A 19,431-nucleotide genomic window follows, 5' to 3' on the forward strand; every position below is an offset into this window, starting at 1 on the left:
ATAAAACCTGGATTTTGTGCTTTCCCAGAGGCAAAATTCCCGCTGTATTCCCGGGCAGCGGGATCCCTGGGCTGGGTGCTTTCCCTGGCCACAGCCGCGGTCCGGGGGCAGGAACGCAATTCCCGCATCTCCCGGCACGCAGGGATGCGGGTCCCGCGCTCAGCCAGCCGCGGGGGCCGGAAAAGCGCTGGAAAAGCGCTGGGAAAGCGCTGGGAAAGGGAAGATTTAGCCCGGCTGGACGGGAAATCCCGCCCGGACGGGCCGGGGGGACAGAGAAAGCTTCATCCCGGCCGCTGCCCGCTCCCCTCCGCCACATCCCGGGACTCGCGGGCGGGAGGGAAGTGGAAGGGGAAGGGGAAAGGGAAGGGGTGGAGGCGGACGGAATAAGGAGCCCAGACCTGTTGCCATCAGAGCACGCTTTACTTCGGCAGCCGCGGGCGGCGGGAGCGGCCCGGGATGGGCCGGGATGGGCCGGGATGGGCGGCTCCGGCCGCCCTGAACATCTCCCGACCTCCGGCATGCCGGCATCCACTCGCGCGGTGTTTTTCAGGAGGAAAAGCTCCGAGCCGGCCCCGCGTGTCCGCGGCAGCGCTGCGGGCGGCCCCGGGCTCAGCGCTGCGGTCAGTACGGCCCCACCACCACCGCCTCCACCTCCTTGGACGGGCGGCGCTCCTTGACCAGAAAGTTGATCATGCCCTCGGACTTGATGAGGAGGTTGCAGCCGAGGAAGAAGATGCCGAACACCACGGTGAGGGCCAGCACGCACATGACGGCGATCTGCACCACGCGCATGATGTACAGGCTGCGCTCGTCCGCGCCCGCGCCGCTGCCGTCGGTCACCACGGAGGCGGCGGTGCAGCAGCGCAGCGCCCGCTCCAGCTCCAGCGCCGCGCCCCCGGCCCCCGCCAGCAGCCCCGCCGCCGCCGCCGAGGAGCCGTTCGGCGCTGCCGGCATTCCCAGCGAGCCGTTCATCCCCGCCGGGAGCCCCAGCGAGCCGTTCATCCCCGCCGGGAGCCCCAGCGAGCCGCCGAGCCCCGCCGGGAGCCCCGCCGAGGAGCCGTTCATCCCTCCCGGCAGCCCCGCCGCCGCCGCCGCCGCATGCAGGCGGCCCGAGCCGGGCCGGGCGGAGCCGTGCCGAGCCCAGGCGGGCCGGGCGGAGCCGTGCCGAGCCCAGGCGAGCCCAGCCTGGCCGCTCCGCGCTGCCCCCCGCGCCCGCGGAGCCGCCGCGCTGCCCGCCCGGCACCGCCCGCTCCGCTCCGCTCCGCCCCGCGGGGCAGCCGGGGAGGGACCGGGAGGGGAGGGGAGGGAGGGGAGGGAGGGGAGGGGGATTGGGATGGAGGGAGGGAGGGTTTGGATGGGGAGGGAGGAAGGGGAAGGGAGGGGAGAGGGGTTGGGATGGAGATAGGGAGGGAGAGAGGGGAAGAAGGGAGGGGAGAGGGGCTGGGGTGGGAGAGGGAAAAGGGAGGGGAGCAATAGAGGGAGGGCTGAGATGGGGAGGGAGGGGCAGAAGGGAGGGGAGAGGGGTTGGAGGGAGGGGGAGAAGGGAGGAGAAAGGAGGAGAAGGGAGGAGAAGGGTTTGGGGCGGGAGCGGAGAGAGGTTGGAGGGCCGGAGGGAGGGGAGGGATGGGAAAGGGTCAGGGAGGGGAACGGGAAGGAGGGAGAGGTTTTGGGGGGACAGAGGAGGGGTCGGCGTGGGGAAGGGGAGCGGCTTTGAGGGGGATCTTTGGGAATCGGGATGGGCGGTCAGGAAAATAGGGAGGGCGGCGGTTTTGGGAAGAGGGTCCAGCATGGAAAGGGGTCGGGAAGGGGAGCGGGTTTGGGGAGGAGGGAGGGGCTGTGGGGAAGGGGTTGGGGGCACAGAGGGGCTGGGAGGGGCTCTGGGTGTGGCGAGGGGAGGATTCGGGAATCAGGAGAATGGGATTGGGGGCTTGCAGAGCTGGAATGGCGCAAGGGGGGGATGTGAGGGGCGTTTAGGGAATGGGTTTTGAAGTTTGGAGGGGGATTTGGGGAAATGGGCGAGCAGGATTTTTGCCCGTGGGATTTGTGCTGGGTTTGGGCAAACGGATTTAAGGGATGGACTTTCCTGAGGGGGGGGCTGTGGGGAGGGGCTCTGAGGGAACGGGGATTTGGAGAGCTTTTAGGGGAACTCGCAGAGATCCGATTTTGTGGGAGTGGGATTTCCCACGTGGGATTTAGTGGGAGCGAGCTCCGGGCTGTGCACTCCCAGGGAAGTGGGGTATTTTTTTGGGGGAAAACACATTTTGGAGGGGGTTTCTGTGCTGAGGGATGCAGGGCCAGTCCTGGGAAGTGCGGGAAGAGCCAGAGCAGCCCTCTGGGGCCCTGTGGGCTCGGGTGGTGGAACCCCCATTCCCAAAGTTCCCCCAGCTCTGTTTTCATGGAAAATCCAGCTCCGAGTGTTTTGGAGCCTTCCCGTGCGCGGGGGCGGTGCCAGAGGAGCGGCGACAGCCGGGTGTGACACCGGGTGTGACACCGGGTGTGACACCGGGTGTGACACCGGGTGTGACACCGGGGACCCCCGGATGCCGCTGCCCATCCCTGCCGAGCCCCCCGAGCACCCCAGGGATCCAAACTCCTCCCAGGCGCCTGGGAATTGTTGGGAATTCTCGTCCCCCTCCGCTCAGGGGAGCGCCCAGCCTGGGGCTGCTCCGGAGCGGTTTCCCACGGGTGATTTTGGAGGTTTGGGAAGGGCTGGAGGAGCAGCAGCTCCCGTGGCAGAGCCGTGGGCTGGGTGTGTATCCCGGCGTTGCAGCGCCCGGCATTCCCAGGGACGGGAATGGCCAGGGATGAGCTCCGAGCTCCGGCCCAGCCATGACTTGGACATTTCCTGGAGGAGAGCGTGGATGCGGAGCTGGGAGCTGGGAGCTTAACCCTGCGCTGTCCTTCCCGAGCGGGACTGGGATCATCCCAAACTGCCCCAGGGATCCGTGTGTGGAATTGGGATCAGCCCAAATATCCCCAGGGATCCGTGTGTGGAATTGGGATCATCCCAAATATCCCCAGGGATCCGTGTGTGGAATTGGGATCATCCCAGACAGCCCCAGGGATCCGTGTGTGGAATTGGGATCATCCCAAACTGCCCCAGGGATCCGTGTGTGGAATTGGGATCATCCCAGAGAGCCCCAGGGATCCGTGTGTGGAATTGGGATCATCCCAAACTGCCCCAGGGATCCGTGTGGGATCATCCCAAACTGCCCCAGGGTTCCGTGTGTGGAATTGGGATCATCCCAAACTGCCCCAGGGATCCGTGTGTGGAATTGGAATCATCCCAAACTGCCCCAGGGATCCGTGTGTGGAATTGGGATCATCCCAAACTGCCCCAGGGATCCGTGTGTGGAATTGGAATCATCCCAAACTGCCCCAGGGATCCGTGTGTGGAATTTGGATCATCCCAAACTGCCCCAGGGATCCGTGTGTGGAATTGGGATCATCCCAGAGAGCCCCAGGGATCCGTGTGTGGAATTGGGATCATCCCAAACTGCCCCAGGGATCCGTGTGGGATCATCCCAAACTGCCCCAGGGATCCATGTGTGGAATTGGGATCATCCCAAACTGCCCCAGGGATCCATGTGTGGAATTGGGATCATCCCAGACAGCCCCAGAGATCCCTGTGGGATCCATGTGGGATCAGTGGGGCTGGGACAATCCCTGCCCACGGGGCTGTGGTGGCCCTGGGGCACCTGGGGATTTCCTGGGATGCTCCTCATGGGAATGACCCGGTGGAGAGGCCAAGGCCTGGAGAAAGGATGTTTTCCAAACCCCTTCCAGCTGATTTGTCCTGCTGCGGTGGCTTGGGGTGACCCTTGGGGTGACCCTTGGGGTGACCCTTGAGGTGACCCTTGGGGTGACCCTTGGGGTGGCCCTTGGGGTGACCCTTGGGGTGGCCCTTGGGGTGGCCCTTGGGGTGGCCCTTGGGGTGACCCTTGGGACTCAGTGCTGGGGGAGTTCTGGACTCGATGACCTGGGGGGGCTTTTCCAAGGAAGCCATTCCATGATTCCGCCATGAGCTGGATGGTGTATGTCACCTGTGCCCATGTCCTGTCCCCTGCACCTTTGGGGGTGACAGTCCCCCGTGGGGTCCCCCGGCAGCGGGGCCGTGCTGGCCCTGCCCCGCTCCCGCAGCCGGTGGGAACATTGTGTTTTCCTGCTGGAAGGAGAAGATGGGATTGATTCTGAGGAGCCAAGGGAGGGTTGGCAGCTCCTGCAGCCGGGGGGAAGCTGGAAGAGCTCTTGGAGCTCCGTGCCATTCCCGTTTGGAGCGTGGCTCTCTCCCTTCTCAGCAGGCACGTGGCTCAAGCTCTGTCCTTGAGCTCTTCACCTCCAGCTCTTGGCAACTCCGCGGGGAAATGCTTCCCATCCCAAAGTTATGGCAGGAACAATCCCATCCCAAAGTTATGGCAGGAACAATCCCATCCCTCAGTTAGGGCAGGAACAATCCCATCCCTCAGTTATGGCAGGAACAATCCCATCCCTCAGTTAGGGCAGGAACAATCCCATCCCAAAGTTAGGACAGGAACAATCCCATCCCACAGTTAGGACAGGAACAATCCCATCCCTCAGTTAGGACAGGAACAATCCCATCCCGAAGTTATGGCAGGAACAATCCCATCCCGAAGTTATGGCAGGAACAATCCCATCCCTCAGTTAGGGCAGGAACAATCCCATCCCAAAGTTAGGACAGGAACAATCCCATCCCTCAGTTAGGACAGGAACAATCCCATCCCGAAGTTATGGCAGGAACAATCCCATCCCTCAGTTAGGGCAGGAACAATCCCATCCCTCAGTTATGGCAGGAACAATCCCATCCCTCAGTTAGGGCAGGAACAATCCCATCCCAAAGTTAGGACAGGAACAATCCCATCCCACAGTTAGGACAGGAACAATCCCATCCCACAGTTAGGACAGGAACAATCCCATCCCTCAGTTAGGACAGGAACAATCCCATCCCGAAGTTATGGCAGGAACAATCCCATCCCTCAGTTAGGACAGGAACAATCCCATCCCAAAGTTAGGACAGGAACAATCCCATCCCACAGTTAGGACAGGAACAATCCCATCCCTCAGTTATGGCAGGAACAATCCCATCCCAAAGTTAGGACAGGAACAATCCCATCCCAAAGTTATGGCAGGAACAATCCCATCCCAAAGTTAGGACAGGAACAATCCCATCCCAAAGTTATGGCAGGAACAATCCCATCCCTCAATTGGGACTGGAAAAGTCCCATCCCTAAATTATGAGAGGAAGAATTGGAGGCAGGAAGGCTCCTGTTCCCTCCTCCCTGTCCCACACATCCCGGTGCCATTCCCTCTCCCTGTCCCACACATCCCGGTGCCATTCCCTGTCCCTGTCCCACACATCCTGGTGCCATTCCCTGTCCCTGTCCCACACATCCCGGTGCCATTCCCTGTCCCTGTCCCACACATCCCGGTGCCATTCCCCGTTCCTGTCCCCACATCCCAGCCCTGTTTCCTGACTCCCGGTGTCTCACTCAGCCCCGCATCCCGGAATGTGGAGCGGGGCCGGATTGCCGGGAGAGCAGTGACACCTAGTGACACTCGGGATATTGGGATATTGGGATCCGGGCACCGGGACATGGGAATGATCCTGGGAACCGGGACGGGCACAGCCGTGGCTCCGGGCAGCCCCTTCCCCACCGCTTCCCTTTCCCAAGGACACAAATCCCGTTCCTGAAATCCCAGCCCGGCTCGCTGTCACTGAAGAGCTCCGCTGCCTTCCTCGAGCTTCAGATTCCCGGGAATCCCGCGGCTGGAATCACAGACCATGGAACGGTTTGGGATTGGGAGGGATTTTAAATCCCATCCCATTCCACCTTTTCCATGGACAGGGACGCGTGCCACCATCCCAGGCTGGCCGGGAGCTCCTGCAGCCACCGCAGCTCCCTGTGGGAATAATCCCGGGAATCCCAGTGCCTGAGGAAAACCTGGCAATCTCTCCAAGGAAATTTTAGGCCCCTGGCAGCTTTGATTTTTTTTCCCTGTATGTTTTTCCATACGTTTTCACTTCGGTTGTGATCGGAATTTGTTCTTTTCTGAGCAGGGCAATGCACACAAAATTTGGGAAATTTGAATTTGGGAAAGGATTGTGTCAGGATCCCTTTCATCCCGGGATCCAGCTGGGAATCCACACTGCCAGCAGGGCCAACATCCCACTCCAGGATCCTTCTTTTTGGGATACAGAAATCCCCCACTGTATATAACTCCAGTTATAAAAGTGGGAAAAGCAGGAATGAAAGGATGGAAAATCCCATGGATGGGTGGGATGTGGAGCTGCTGAGTGACCCCAGAGGCCATGGAGATGTTCCAAGGCTGGGAGAGCTGGGAATGTTCCCCTGGAGAAGGGAAGGCTCCAGACAGAGCTCAGAGCCCTGGGAATGTTCCCCTGGAGAAGGGAAGGATCCAGGCAGAGCTCAGAGCCCTGGGAATGTTCCCCTGGAGAAGGGAAGGCTCCAGGCAGAGCTCAGAGCCCTGGGAATGTTCCCCTGGAGAAGGGAAGGCTCCAGGCAGAGCTCAGAGCCCCTTGCAGGGCCTGAAGGGGCTCCAGGAGAGCTGGAGAGGGACTGGGGACAAGGGATGGAGGGACAGGAGCCAGGGAATGGCTCCCAGTGCCAGAGGGCAGGGATGGCTGGGAGATTGGGAATTGGGAATTCCTGGCTGGGCTGGAATTCCCAGAGCAGCTGGGGCTGCCCTGGATCCCTGGCAGTGCCCAAGGCCAGGCTGGACAGGATTTGGAACCCCCTGGGACAGTGGGAGGGGTCCCTGCCAAGGCAGGGTGAAATGGGATGGATTTTAAGTTCCCTTCCCACCCAACCCATTCCGGGATTCTGGGATTTATCCCTGAATCCAGACTGAAACGCTCCTCTCTGGGCAGTCTTTTCCTTGCTCATCCTGCACAGGGGGATGAGCAGCTTTTACCCTTTGGTTTTCTCTCCCTTGGGAGCGGATTTCCCTCCAAAAAGTCAGAAAATTCCACCCAAATCGTGGCAGGAGAGGTGGAGCCCCTGGGACGGAGGGGTGTGAATCCGGGATGGGATTCACAGCCCTCGGGATGGGAAACCTGCTCTGGAGTGGGCCTGGAATCCACAGATGTGCTCCAGGGCCTGTGCCTGCTTCCCCTGCTCCCTCAGCATTCCCTGTGCTCCCTCGGCATTCCCTGTGCTCCCTCGGCATTCCCTGTGCTCCCTCGGTATTCCCTGTGCTCTCCCCTGCATTCCCTGTGCTCCCTCAGCATTCCCTGTGCTCCCTCGGCATTCCCTGTGTTCCCCTCAGCATTCCCTATGTTCCCCTCGGCATTCCCTGTGTTCCCTCGCCATTCCCTGTGCTCCCCTCGGCATTCCCTGTGCTCTCCCCTCGGCATTCCCTGTGCTCCCCTCGGCATTCCCTGTGTGTTCCCTTGGCATTCCCTCCATGCTCCCCTTGGCATTCCCTGTGTTCCCTCGGCATTCCCTGTGCTCCCCTTGGCATTCCCTGTGCTCCCCTCGCCATTCCCTCCATGCTTCCCTTGGCATTCCCTGTTTTCCCCTCGTCATTCCCTGTGTTCCCCTCGGCATTCCCTGTGCTCTCCCCTCGCCATTCCCTCCATGCTCCCCTCGGTATTCCCTGTGCTCCCCTCGGCATTCCCTCTGTGCTCCCTTGGCATTCCCTGTGTTCCCCTTGGCATTCCCTGTGCTCCCTCAGCATTCCCTGTGCTCCCTCGGCATTCCCTGTGTTCCCCTCAGCATTCCCTATGTTCCCCTCGGCATTCCCTGTGCTCCCCTCGGCATTCCCTGTGCTCCCTCGGCATTCCCTGTGCTCCCCTCGGCATTCCCTGTGCTCCCTCGGCATTCCCTGTGTTCCCCTCGGCATTCCCTGTGCTCTCCCCTGCATTCCCTGTGCTCCCTTGGCATTCCCTGTGCTCCCTCGGCATTCCCTGTGCTCCCCTCGGCATTCCCTGTGCTCCCTCGGCATTCCCTGTGCTCCCTTGGTATTCCCTGTGCTCTCCCCTGCATTCCCTGTGCTCCCTCAGCATTCCCTGTGCTCCCTCGGCATTCCCTGTGTTCCCCTCAGCATTCCCTATGTTCCCCTTGGCATTCCCTGTGCTCCCCTCGGCATTCCCTGTGCTCCCTCGGCATTCCCTGTGCTCCCTCGGCATTCCCTGTGCTCTCCCCTGCATTCCCTGTGCTCCCTTGGCATTCCCTGTGTTCCCTCGGCATTCCCTGTGCTCCCCTTGGCATTCCCTGTGCTCTCCCCTCGGCATTCCCTATGCTCCCCTTGGCATTCCCTCTGTGCTCCCCTTGGCATTCCCTGTGCTCCCCTCGGCATTCCCTGTGTGTTCCCTTGGCATTCCCTCCATGCTCCCCTTGGCATTCCCTGTTTTCCCCTCGTCATTCCCTGTGTTCCCCTCGGCATTCCCTGTGCTCCCCTTGGCATTCCCTCTGTGCTCCCCTCAGCATTCCCTCTGTGATCCCCTCGGCATTCCCTGTGCTCTCCCCTCGCCATTCCCTCCATGCTTCCCTTGGCATTCCCTGTTTTCCCCTCGTCATTCCCTGTGTTCCCCTTGGCATTCCCTGTGTTCCCCTCGCCATTCCCTCCATGCTCCCCTCGGCATTCCCTGTGTTCCCCTCGGCATTCCCTGTGCTCTCCCCTCGCCATTCCCTCCATGCTCCCCTCGGTATTCCCTGTGCTCCCCTCGGCATTCCCTCTGTGCTCCCTTGGCATTCCCTGTGCTCCCCTTGGCATTCCCTGTGCTCCCTCGGCATTCCCTGTGCTCTCCCCTCGGCATTCCCTGTGCTCCCTCGGCATTCCCTCTGTGCTCCCCTCAGCATTCCCTGTGCTCCCTCGGCATTCCCTCTGTGCTCCCCTCAGCATTCCCTGTATTCCCCTTGCCATTCCCTCCCTGCTCTCCCCTCGGCATTCCCTGTGCTCCCCTCGGCATTCCCTGCGCTCCCTCAGCATTCCCTGTGCTCCCCTCGGCATTCCCTGTGCTCCCTCGCCATTCCCTGTGCTCCCCTCTTCCCCTCCAGCCTTCCCCTGCTCCCTCAGCGCCTCATCCCACATTCCCCCATCCCCTCACCACCGCAGCCTTCCCCATCCCTCCTCAGCACGCATCCCACACCCTCCGATCCCTTGCTCTCCTCACCGCTCCCTCCCGCATCCCTCTGCCCCCCGCCTCACCGCTTCCCACATTGTCCCAACCCCCTCAGCATCCCGGCCTTCCCTTGTTCCCTTTGGCCCCAAATCCCCTCTCCATCCCGGCCTTTCCTTGTTCCCTTTGGCCCCAGATCCCCTCTCCATCCCGGCCTTCCCTTGTTCCCCTCAGCCCCACATCCCCCCTCCATTCCGGCCTTCCCTTGTTCCCCTCAGCCCCAAATCCCCTCTCCATCTCGGCCTTTCCTTGTTCCCCTCAGCCTCAAATCTCCTCTCCATCCTGGCCTTCCCTTGTTCCCTTTGGCCCCAAATCCCCTCAGCATCCCGGCCTTTCCTTGCTCCCTTTGGCCCCAAATCCCCTCAGCATCCCGGCCTTTCCTTGTTCCCTTTGGCCCCAAATCCCCTCAGCATCCCGGCCTTTCCTTGTTCCCCTCAGCCCCAAATCCCCTCAGCATCCCGGCCTTCCCTTTTCCCCTCAGCCCCAAATCCCCTCAGCATCCCGGCCTTTCCTTGTTCCCCTCAGCCCCAGATCCCCTCTCCATCCCGGCCTTCCCTTTTCCCCTCAGCCCCACATCCCCTCTCCATCCCGACCCTTCCCCCGCTCCCCTCAGCCCCCATCCCAGCCCCCGGTTCCCTCTCCATCCCCGCTCCATCTCCATCCCCGCCTCCCCTTCCGCGCCGCCCCCGGCACCTGCCCGGCCCTCCCTCCTCATCCCTGCCTCCCTCCTCATCCCTGCCTCCTCATCCCTGCCTCCCTCCTCATCCCTCCCTCCCCGTCCCTGCCTCCTCCTCTCCCGTCGCTCCCCGCTGCCCCGGGCCCAGCCGCAGCATCGCGGGAGCCGCGGCCATTTGAGGCCGAGGCGGGGCCGCTCCCGGGGCCGCTCCCGCTCTGCCCCGGCCATGAGGAGGAGGAGGAGGGCGGCGGCTCCGCGCTGAGCCCCCGCCGGAGCCTGGGAGCCCCTGGATGCTGCTGGGAGCCCCTGGATGCTGCTGAGCCCCCCAGGACTGGCGGGGCTGGACCCCCGGCTGGTGCTGAGCCCTCCAGGGCCCTGCTGAGCCCCGGACTGGAGCTGCTGAGCCCCCCCCGGGCGCTGCCGAGCCCCCCGTGCGGGTCTGAGCTCGGGGCTCCGCCGCAGGTGAGGCCGGGGGGGGGGTCCGTGCCGGGCTCCCCCCGCTCCTTCAGCCCCGGCTCCGTTATCCCGAGGGATGCCTCGCTCCCGGCTCCGTTATCCCGAAGGATCCCCTGGCTCCGGTAATCCGAGGGGCTCCCGGTTCCGTTATCCCGAAGGATCCCCTCTCTCCCGGCTCCGTTATCCTGAGGGGTCCCTCTCTCCCGGCTCCGTTATCCCGAAGGATCCCCTGGCTCCGTTATCCCGAGGGATCCCCTCTCTCCCGGCTCCGTTATCCCGAAGGATCCCCTGGCTCCTGTTTCCGGTAATCCAAGGGGCTCCCGGTTCCGTTATCCCGAAGGATCCCCTCCCGGCTCCGTTATCCCGAGGGATCCCCTAGCTCCATTATCCCGGAGGATCCCCTGTCTCCCGGCTCCGTTATCCCGAGGGATCCCCCGGTTCCGTTATCCCGAGGGATCCCCTGGCTCCTGGCTCCGGTAATCCGAGGGGCTCCCGGCTCCGTTATCCCGAAGGATCCCCTGGCTCCCGGCTCCATTATCCCGAAGGATCCCCTGGCTCCCGGCTCCGTTATCCCGAAGGATCCCCTCTCTCCCGGCTCCATTATCCCGAGGGATCCCCTGGCTCCGTTATCCCGAAGGATCCCCTGGCTCCTGGTTCCGTTATCCCGAGGGATCCCTCTCTCCCGGCTCCGTTATCCCGAAGGATCCCCTCTCTCCCGGCTCCATTATCCCGAAGGATCCCCTCTCTCCCGGCTCCGTTATCCCGAGGGATCCCTCTCTCCCGGCTCCGTTATCCCGAAGGATCCCCTCTCTCCCGGCTCCGTTATCCCGAAGGATCCCCTCTCTCCCGGCTCCGTTATCCCGAGGGATCCCTCTCTCCCGGCTCCGTTATCCCGAGGGATCCCTGTCTCCCAGCTCCGCTCCCCCCCTCTCCCTGATCCCGCCTTTCCGGGGAGCTTTGGTTAATCCGGGCTCAGCCGGGCCGGGGCTGTGTGAGCAGCCCTGACCCAGCCCCGGCGCCGGGATCTGCTCGGGAGCTGCCCAGGGAAGCGCCACCGGCTCCGCGGGGCCGCGAGGGAGCACCCGAATATCCCTGGAAAACCGCGCGGAGGCTGCTTGTGGTATGGAGCGGCGTTATCCCCTTCATCCATGGGTTTCCCTGGAATTCTGCTTTGGGCTGCCAGGATTCCCTGGAATTCTGCTTGGGGCTGCCAGGATTGCTTGGAATTCTGCTTTGGACTGCCAGGACTCCCTGGGATTCTGCTTTGGGCTGTCAGGATTCCCTGGAATTCTGCTTTGGGCTGTCAGGTTTCTCTGGAATAGCGCTTAGGACTGTGGATTTCAGCTGTAGGTTTCCCTGGAATTGCGTTTGGGGCTGCCAGGATTCCCTGGAATTCTGCTTTGGACTGCCAGGACTCCCTGGGATTCTGCTTTGGGCTGTCAGGATTCCCTGGAATTCTGCTTTGGGCTGTCAGGTTTCTCTGGAATAGCGCTTAGGACTGTGGATTTCAGCTGTAGGTTTCCCTGGAATTGCGTTTGGGGCTGCCAGGATTCCCTGGAATTCTGCTTTGGACTGCCAGGACTCCCTGGGATTCTGCTTTGGGCTGTCAGGATTCCCTGGAATTCTGCTTTGGGCTGTCAGGTTTCTCTGGAATAGCGCTTAGGACTGTGGATTTCAGCTGTAGGTTTCCCTGGAATCGCGTTTGGGGCTGCCAGGATTCCCTGGAATTCTGCTTTGGACTGTCAGGATTGCCTGGAATTCTGCTTGGGGCTGCCAGGTTTCTCTGGAATAGCACTTAGGGCTGTGGATTTCAGCTGTAGGTTTCCCTGGAATTCTGCTTAGGGCTGCCAGGATTCCCTGGAATGATGTTTTGGGCTGCCGGGGTTCCCTGGAATAGCGCTTAGGACTGTGGATTTCAGCTGTAGGTTTCCCTGGAATCGCGTTTGGGGCTGCCAGGATTCCCTGGAATTCTGCTTTGGACTGTCAGGATTGCCTGGAATTCTGCTTGGGGCTGCCAGGTTTCTCTGGAATAGCACTTAGGGCTGTGGATTTCAGCTGTAGGTTTCCCTGGAATTCTGCTTAGGGCTGCCAGGATTCCCTGGAATGATGTTTTGGGCTGCCGGGGTTCCCTGGAATAGCGCTTAGGACTGTGGATTTCAGCTGTAGGTTTCCCTGGAATCGTGTTTGGGGCTGCCAGGATTGCCTGGAATTCTGGTTTGGACTGTCAGGATTGCCTGGAATTCTGGTTTGGGCTCTCAGGATTCCCTGGAATTCTGCTTTTGGCTGCCAGGTTTCTCTGGAATAGCACCTAGGACTGTGGATTTCAGCTGTAGGTTTCCCTGGAATCGCATTTGGGGCTGCCAGGATTCCCTGGAATTCTGCTTTGGACTGTCAGGATTCCCTGGAATTCTGCTTTGGACTGTCAGGATTGCCTGGAATTCTGCTTTGGGCTGCCAGGATTCCCTGGGATCATGTTTGGGACTGTCAGGATTCCCTGGAATGATGTTTTGGGCTCTCAGGATTCCCTGGGATCCATGTTTGGGGCTGTCAGGATTCCCTGGAATTCTGCTTTGGACTGTCAGGATTGCCTGGAATTCTGCTTTGGGCTGCCAGGATTCCCTGGGATCATGTTTGGGACTGTCAGGATTCCCTGGAATGATGTTTTGGGCTCTCAGGATTCCCTGGGATCCATGTTTGGGGCTGTCAGGATTCCCTGGAATTCTGCTTTGGACTTTCAGGATTCCCTGGAATTCTGCTTTGGGCTCTCAAGATTCCCTGGAATCGTGTTTGGGACTGTCAGGATTCCCTGGAATGATGTTTTGGGCTCTCAGGATTCCCTGGAATCATGTTTGGGGCTGTCAGGATTCCCTGGAATCGTGTTTGGGGCTCTCAGGATTCCCTGGAATTCTGCTTTGGACTTTCAGGATTCCCTGGGATCGTGTTTGGGGCTGCCAGGTTTCCCTGGAAGTGCCTCAGCCTGGCTGCTTCCCGTTTTTTCCCGGTGGTTTTTCCTGGTGCTCGCACAGAGCGAGATGCTCCGGGATAATTCCGCTTAAATTCCGTTTAAATTCCATTTAAATTCCCTTTAAATTCCTCTGGCGTGGAAACAGGGATAGAAGCAGCCCACACGGCTGGAAATGGGATTTGGCTCGGCTGGTAAGAGCCGGGATTTTCCCAGAAAATCCTGAAGTTGGGATGCCAGCTGCTTTCCCGGGAATCGGGGAAAAGCCCCTTCCGAGCTGACAGAAAATCAAGTTTATTTTCCATTTTTTTCGTTAGAAATTGAACCAGTCTGACTGGATGAAGAGAAAATAACTGGTAAAAGCTGTTTTTTGTCGGAAAATAAGGGCTGGAATTTACTTGGACGCTGGGAATTGGGAAAGGAAAGATTAATGGGAGATTAAGGCACGCTGGGAATGATGGAGGCAAAGATTATTTTAACTCTTGGTGGCTTTGAAGGGGAGATGAGGCCTTAAAATTTGAGTTTTTAAGGGATTTTTAGGAGTTTTTAAGTTATATTTAGGTTTTTTTAATGTGTTTTTTTGGTGTTTTTAAGATTTTCCTCTTGTGCTCTACATCTGGTGTTTCGTGTTATCAATGAAACCACACTTTAGGAAAATACCAGTATAAAAATCTGTTTTTCTTGTGTAAAAATCCCATTTTCTTGAGTAAAATCCTCCCTTTTTTTTGGGGTAAAAACCTGTTTTTCTTGTGTAAAAATCTCGTTTTCTTGAGTAAAATCCTCCCTTTTTTTGGGGGGTAAAAACCTGTTTTTCTTGTGTAAAAATCTCGTTTTCTTGAGTAAAATCCTCCCTTTTTTTTGGGTAAAAACCTGTTTTTCTTGTGTAAAAATCCACTTTTTTGAGTAAACCCCTGCTTTTATTGTGCTAAAAAAAGTGTTTTTATTGTCTAAAATCTGCTTTACTTGTATATAAAAAAAAGTGTTTTTCTTGTTTAAAAATCTGGGGGTTTTTTTGGGTCAATATCTGCTTTTCTCGTGTAAAAAAACTGCTTTTTTGAAGGAAAAATCTACTTTTTTTAAAATTGTTTTCCCCCAAAACAATTTTAAATTGTTTTTTAAAATTCAAGGCGGGAGGGGAGGGCCACGATCCCACACGGTTCTGGGGTTTTCTGGCTGCTTCCCACCTTCTTCCCACCTGCTCCAGAAACAGCTCCTGGTTTTTTGGGAATGGGAGGTGCCGGAGCTCTCCCCACCCCCGGGATCCCGTTGCGTAGGAAAACTCGGAATGTGGGAATGTGTGGGATGGGATGGAGTCACTTCCTCCTCGTGTTTATGGGATTTGGGGTTTGCAGGGTGGGGGCGTGCAGGATTCAAACCCCGCTGCTGGCTGAGCTCATGAAGGAAAAGTGGAATTGCCTGGAAAGAAGGAATTTGGAATCTCTCCTTTATTTATTTTTTTTTTATGCTCGGAAATTCCAGAGGGTTTTGCCCCTCAGGTGAATCCAAGGAAAATTTTGCCTGGGAATGTGGGAGAATTGAGCTCCACGTGCCTGCACCTTTGTGGACACGGGAAAATAGGTTTGGGGTTTTTTTTTTTTTTTTTGTGCTCTGTTTTGAAATCCCACGGAGTGAGAGCTGATCAATCCCAACAAATCTGCTTCCCTCCAAGGGCAGGAATGGACCAGGGGTGGAGAGAGGAGATTCCAGCCCTTTTGTGAGGATGAGTTTGGAGTGGGAGCCAGCGGGGTTTAAACAATTTCTTGGTTGTCACATTGCTGGGGGCTTTCGGCGCTCAGAAATTTGGGTTCTCTCCCGATCTGTTGGATGGGGAAAAGGGAGGGAATTCTGCTTGGGCACAGCTGCGTGGGGCCTGTGCTGCTTGGATCCCTCAGATCCCAGAATCCTGGAACGCCAGGGCTGGAAGGGACCCCCAGGATCACTGCTCCACCCCAACAGTGCCACCCTGGCCCTGACATTCCTGCAGCTCCGGCAGCCTCGGGAATGTGGCATTCCCCGATTTCCCTGCTCCTTGGGCCGCTCTGGCTTTCTGCAGCATTTCCTTGTGTCGGAGGAGCTGGAAAACTCCTCCAGGGTGGATGTGCGGAGCTGGCAGCGCCGCTCAGTGCTTTGCATTTCCCTGCAGCGTGGGAGATCTCCCAGCTCCGGAATGGGAACGAGCCGAGGCAGCTGATCAGCCTCGAGGAGGCTCCTGCGAGGGGAGGAATCCTGGGAAAGGGGGAGGTTTGGGAGTGGGAGATGCCAGGACTGCCTGGGAACGAGGGATTTGGGAAGCTGGCGAGCAAAGTCCTGCAATTTGCTTTTCTGGGTGGGCTGTGTTTGAGGGAAAACTCTGGGGAAAGCAATGGGAGGAGGAATTTGAGCTTTTAACATATTGTCCTCCAATAGCTGGGAGCTAATTCCCAAAATTTTGGTTGTTCCAGAGGATCTGTGGCTGCTGCATCCCTGGAAGTGTCCAGGGCTGGGTTGGATGGGGCTTGGAGCACCCTGGGCCTGAGGAAGCTGTCCCTGCCCATGGATTAATATCCCTGCCCATCCAAACCATTCCGTGGTTCTGCGATATTCCATTAAGACTTTTGGGGATTTTTAAATCTTTATTTGATTTATCTGCAGCTTTTCAGTGCTTTGCACCAGAACAGCCCCAGCACTTGAAAGGAGGGAATCAACCCAGGTCAGCTCCTCCCAAATTTCCCATCCTGTGGCTCTGGAGCTGCTGGGAATGTGGTGCTGGGAGGATGGATTTGGGATGGAGGATGGAATTGTGTGGCTGTGGCCCGAACAAAACCCCCAAAGCCAGGGCAGGTTTTCCTCCCGAGGTCTGGGAGGAGAGGAATTAATGAGGCTTTTCCACTTCAGTTCCTGAGTCACGGGAATGAATTCCCAAGGGAAGAATGGGGCTATTAATAAATTTCAGGCGAGGAGAAAGGCAGAAAAAATGGAATTCTTAAAACACAAAACACTGCGTGGCTCTGACTGGAGGTACCTGATTCCTTTTTTTCCCTTTCCTCCCCCCCTATTTTTATTCCTTGTTAAATGTGCAAGAGCTTTCCTGGATTGATCTTGGAGTTTGACAGTTCTGGCATTAAAAATTCTTCCTTATCCATGAATTAATGAGCTGCTCATGGAATTAAATAATGATTTTTGGAGGTTGTATTTTATGTTCAGGTTTGCTTAGATCAGTGTAGCCCTAAAATCCAGTTTTAAATTGGAAAGGGGGAGTTTCAAACCTCCCTGGCCAAATTTTTTTTTTTTTTTTTTTTTGTGGTGAATCCCAGGACAGCTGTGAGAAATAATCCTTTAATTTATCAGAGGGGAAAGCTGGGAATTCTGCATCAGGAATTCTGCCTTTCTTAGGTGGAAAAATGCATTTGTGAGTGATTTAATTCCTGCTTGGGAATTTCTCCTGGCGAACTTCCTGAGCTCTGTGTGGCTCTGCCTGACCAGGAGAGTCCTGGAAGCCTCAAACCCTTCTTGCTGCGGGGTTTTGGCGGGGTTTTCCCCCCAAATTTCCTAAAAATTCCATGAAAAATTCCAATTCTGCAGCCATGGGCTGGGTGCTCGTGAGCAGGAGCGTCCCTGAGCATCGGGTGCTGCTTTAGATTTGCCAGCAGGGATTGAAGCCTGGATGAGCTGCTCCTAAACCTCTGGGATTCTGCTCTCTGGGGTCCTGGCAGTGTCCAAGGCCGTGCCAAGGATCCAATTCCTGCTTCCAGGATCCTTTGGGTGGCAGAGGAGCTGGGGGCGAGGTGAGAGGTGCTGGATTTGGGCTCTCAGTGGGGTGTGGAGGGCCCTCATGGCAAACAGGAGATTCCTTGGAAAATGGAAGGGCAGGAGTTCACCTCTGGGGTGGGAGCAGGAGGTGATTCCATCCCTTTCCCACCTCTGGGCTGTGCCAGTGCTCTGAAGGCTCACAAGGAAAACAAAACCTCAGCCAAGGCGCTCTCCCACCCCCTCCTCGGGTGATTTTTCCCCTCCACGCTTCCAGAGGGATGTCAGGAAGGGAGGAGCAGGAGTTGTGCTCTCCAGGGGAGCTGGGGATCACCCCGGTGAGGCTGCAGGTGGGGTTTGCTTCTCTGATTCACCAAAGCAGCAGCACAAGCAGTGACAGGCTCCCCAGGGATGTTCTGTGTCACTGTTGGGCACGAAATGAGCCCACAGAGGCGTGGTAAGTTCAAAAGAGAAAAGAGCCACTTTTATTCAAACATCTGGTATTTATAAAATCCTAAAAGTGACAGCGGGTTGGAGGATGGAATTGCCACCTCTCCAACCACACTGGTCAAACCAACATCCATCAATTCTCTCCTCCCACAAAGAAGAATGCAAAACAATCATTATTGACATGAACAGTGCGTGAGAACTCCAGTAGAAATATGGAAACATCATCAGAAGGCTGAAGACGTTTTATGAGAACTTTAAAACTTTCAAAAGAACTACAAAAGAAAACTTAACACTTTTAAAAATCAGGGCAACAGTTGTGGACTCCATTGCCATGGCTGAGCTGCAGAGAGAGCCCCGGTGAGCTCTCAAACCCTGGGAAAGCCAGGGAATGAGCCCTGGGAAAGCCAGGCTGGCTTTGGGGATGCTTTTCCTTCTCTTCCTCCATCCTTTTGCTGTGAGCAGGGGACAGGAGATGTCCTTGTCACTCTCCCGTGGGAGTGGATTCCTGGAGGAGCTGGGAGCCCCTTGGAGCAGGGAAGCCAAATCCCCGAGAGCGATCCCAAAGCTCCGGCCTGGGCTCCCCAGTTGCCCATCCTGGATCTGCTGGGCAAACTGGGGGGCACTGGGCAGCCTGGGGGGGGGTGGGCAGACCCCGGTACCCAGGGCAGCATCCCCTCTGCTGCCAGGCAACTGCTGGGATGTGCAGCTGGCTGGGGCTGCTGCAGATGTGGCCACATCTGGCAGGGGAGCGGGGGAAATCCCTGTCCCATCCCGAGCCTGTTCCTGTCCCACACCCCGGGTTAAGCTGAGCTTTACCAGGCCCGGCTCATGGAGTCCCTCCTTGGGGTTTTAGGCTGGCATTAAAAGCATTTTTGGCTGGTAAAATGTTCAGCTCTGGTTTAGGTTTCATTCCATTCAAATGGGAATATTTAGGTTGGGAACAATGCTCCTCTGGTAATAATTTTGAATTTTGAATTTTGTATCCTTATCCAAGCACAGGGATGTGGGCAGTCAGGTTTGGTTTTCCTGGGAACGCAGGTGGCCAAGAAAAGTTGGAGTCTTGCAGGTTTATGAGGTCACACTGAGGTCAGAGGAGTTCTGATGTTAATTAGGGGGATTTAATCACATGCCCGGGATGCAGCTGGACTCTGGAATTCCAACTCTGCCAAATCAGTCAAGGAGCTGGGTGAGAAACTGGACAACTCCTGTGATTTTCTTTGGGATTTAATTTGGGAATTTCCATGCCCAGGTTATTCCTGTCCTGCTGAGGATTTGGACACTTCATCCGTGATGAGCCTGAGGAGTGCCAGAGGATTAAGGAGCAGCTCAGGGCTCTGCTGAGCCGGATTTACAGCAAGTGCCCGTTTGGGAATGAAGGGCTTTGACCTCCTGGAATGAGGCCAGAAGGGCTGGGAGAGCTGGGAATGTTCCCTGGGGAAGGGAAGGCTCCAGGCAGAGCTCAGAGCCCTGGGAATGTTCCCCTGGAGAAGGGAAGGCTCCAGGCAGAGCTCAGAGCCCTGGGAATGTTCCCCTGGAGAAGGGAAGGCTCCAGGCAGAGCTCAGAGCAATCCCTGGGAATGTTCCCCTGGAGAAGGGAAGGCTCCAGGCAGAGCTCAGAGCAATCCCTGGGAATGTTCCCCTGGAGAAGGGAAGGCTCCAGGCAGAGCTCAGAGCAATCCCTGGGAATGTTCCCCTGGAGAAGGGAAGGCTCCAGGCAGAGCTCAGAGCCCCTTGCAGGGCCTGAAGGGGCTCCAGGAGAGCTGGAGAGGGACTGGGGACAAGGGATGGAGGGACAGGAGCCAGGGAATGGCTCCCACTGCCAGAGGGCAGGGATGGCTGGGAGATTGGGAATTGGGAATTCCTGGCTGGGCTGGAATTCCCAGAGCAGCTGTGGCTGCCCCTGGATCCCTGGCAGTGCCCAAGGCCAGGCTGGACAGGGCTTGGAGCAGCCTGGGATAGTGGGAGGTGTCCCTGGGGGTGGAATGAAATAATCCTTAATGT

General features: G+C 57.7%; 2 protein-coding genes across 4 annotated transcripts in view; one reads left to right on the forward strand and one right to left on the reverse strand.

Moving 5' to 3' along the window:
• Positions 1-401: 401 nt before the first annotated feature.
• On the reverse strand, positions 402-1,161 carry RPRM (reprimo, TP53 dependent G2 arrest mediator homolog). The gene has a single exon (XM_053947937.1). It carries the CDS (start codon positions 1,063-1,065, stop codon positions 622-624), a length of 444 nt encoding a protein of 147 aa, XP_053803912.1. The 5' UTR covers positions 1,066-1,161; the 3' UTR covers positions 402-621.
• Positions 1,162-9,907: 8,746 nt separating this feature from the next.
• Positions 9,908-19,431, forward strand: part of GALNT13 (polypeptide N-acetylgalactosaminyltransferase 13) — a 57,517-nt gene continuing 47,993 nt past the window's right edge. For 2 of the 3 annotated variants that reach the window (XM_053947541.1, XM_053947542.1), the window contains exon 1: positions 9,908-10,298. The gene's annotated coding sequence lies outside the window, so the exon portion shown is untranslated. The remainder of the gene's footprint in view (positions 10,299-19,431) is intronic. The other variant, XM_053947544.1, reaches the window with a different exon arrangement.

The sequence above is a fragment of the Vidua chalybeata genome, chromosome 7 (assembly GCF_026979565.1).
Source record: "Vidua chalybeata isolate OUT-0048 chromosome 7, bVidCha1 merged haplotype, whole genome shotgun sequence".
In the NCBI taxonomy this organism is placed as follows: Eukaryota; Metazoa; Chordata; class Aves; order Passeriformes; family Viduidae; genus Vidua; species Vidua chalybeata.

What these genes read in the sequence shown, in the direction of transcription:
- RPRM (XM_053947937.1), bottom strand. Translation starts at nt 1,065, where the DNA reads ATGAACGGCTCCTCGGCGGGGCTCCCGGCGGGGCTCGGCGGCTCGCTG.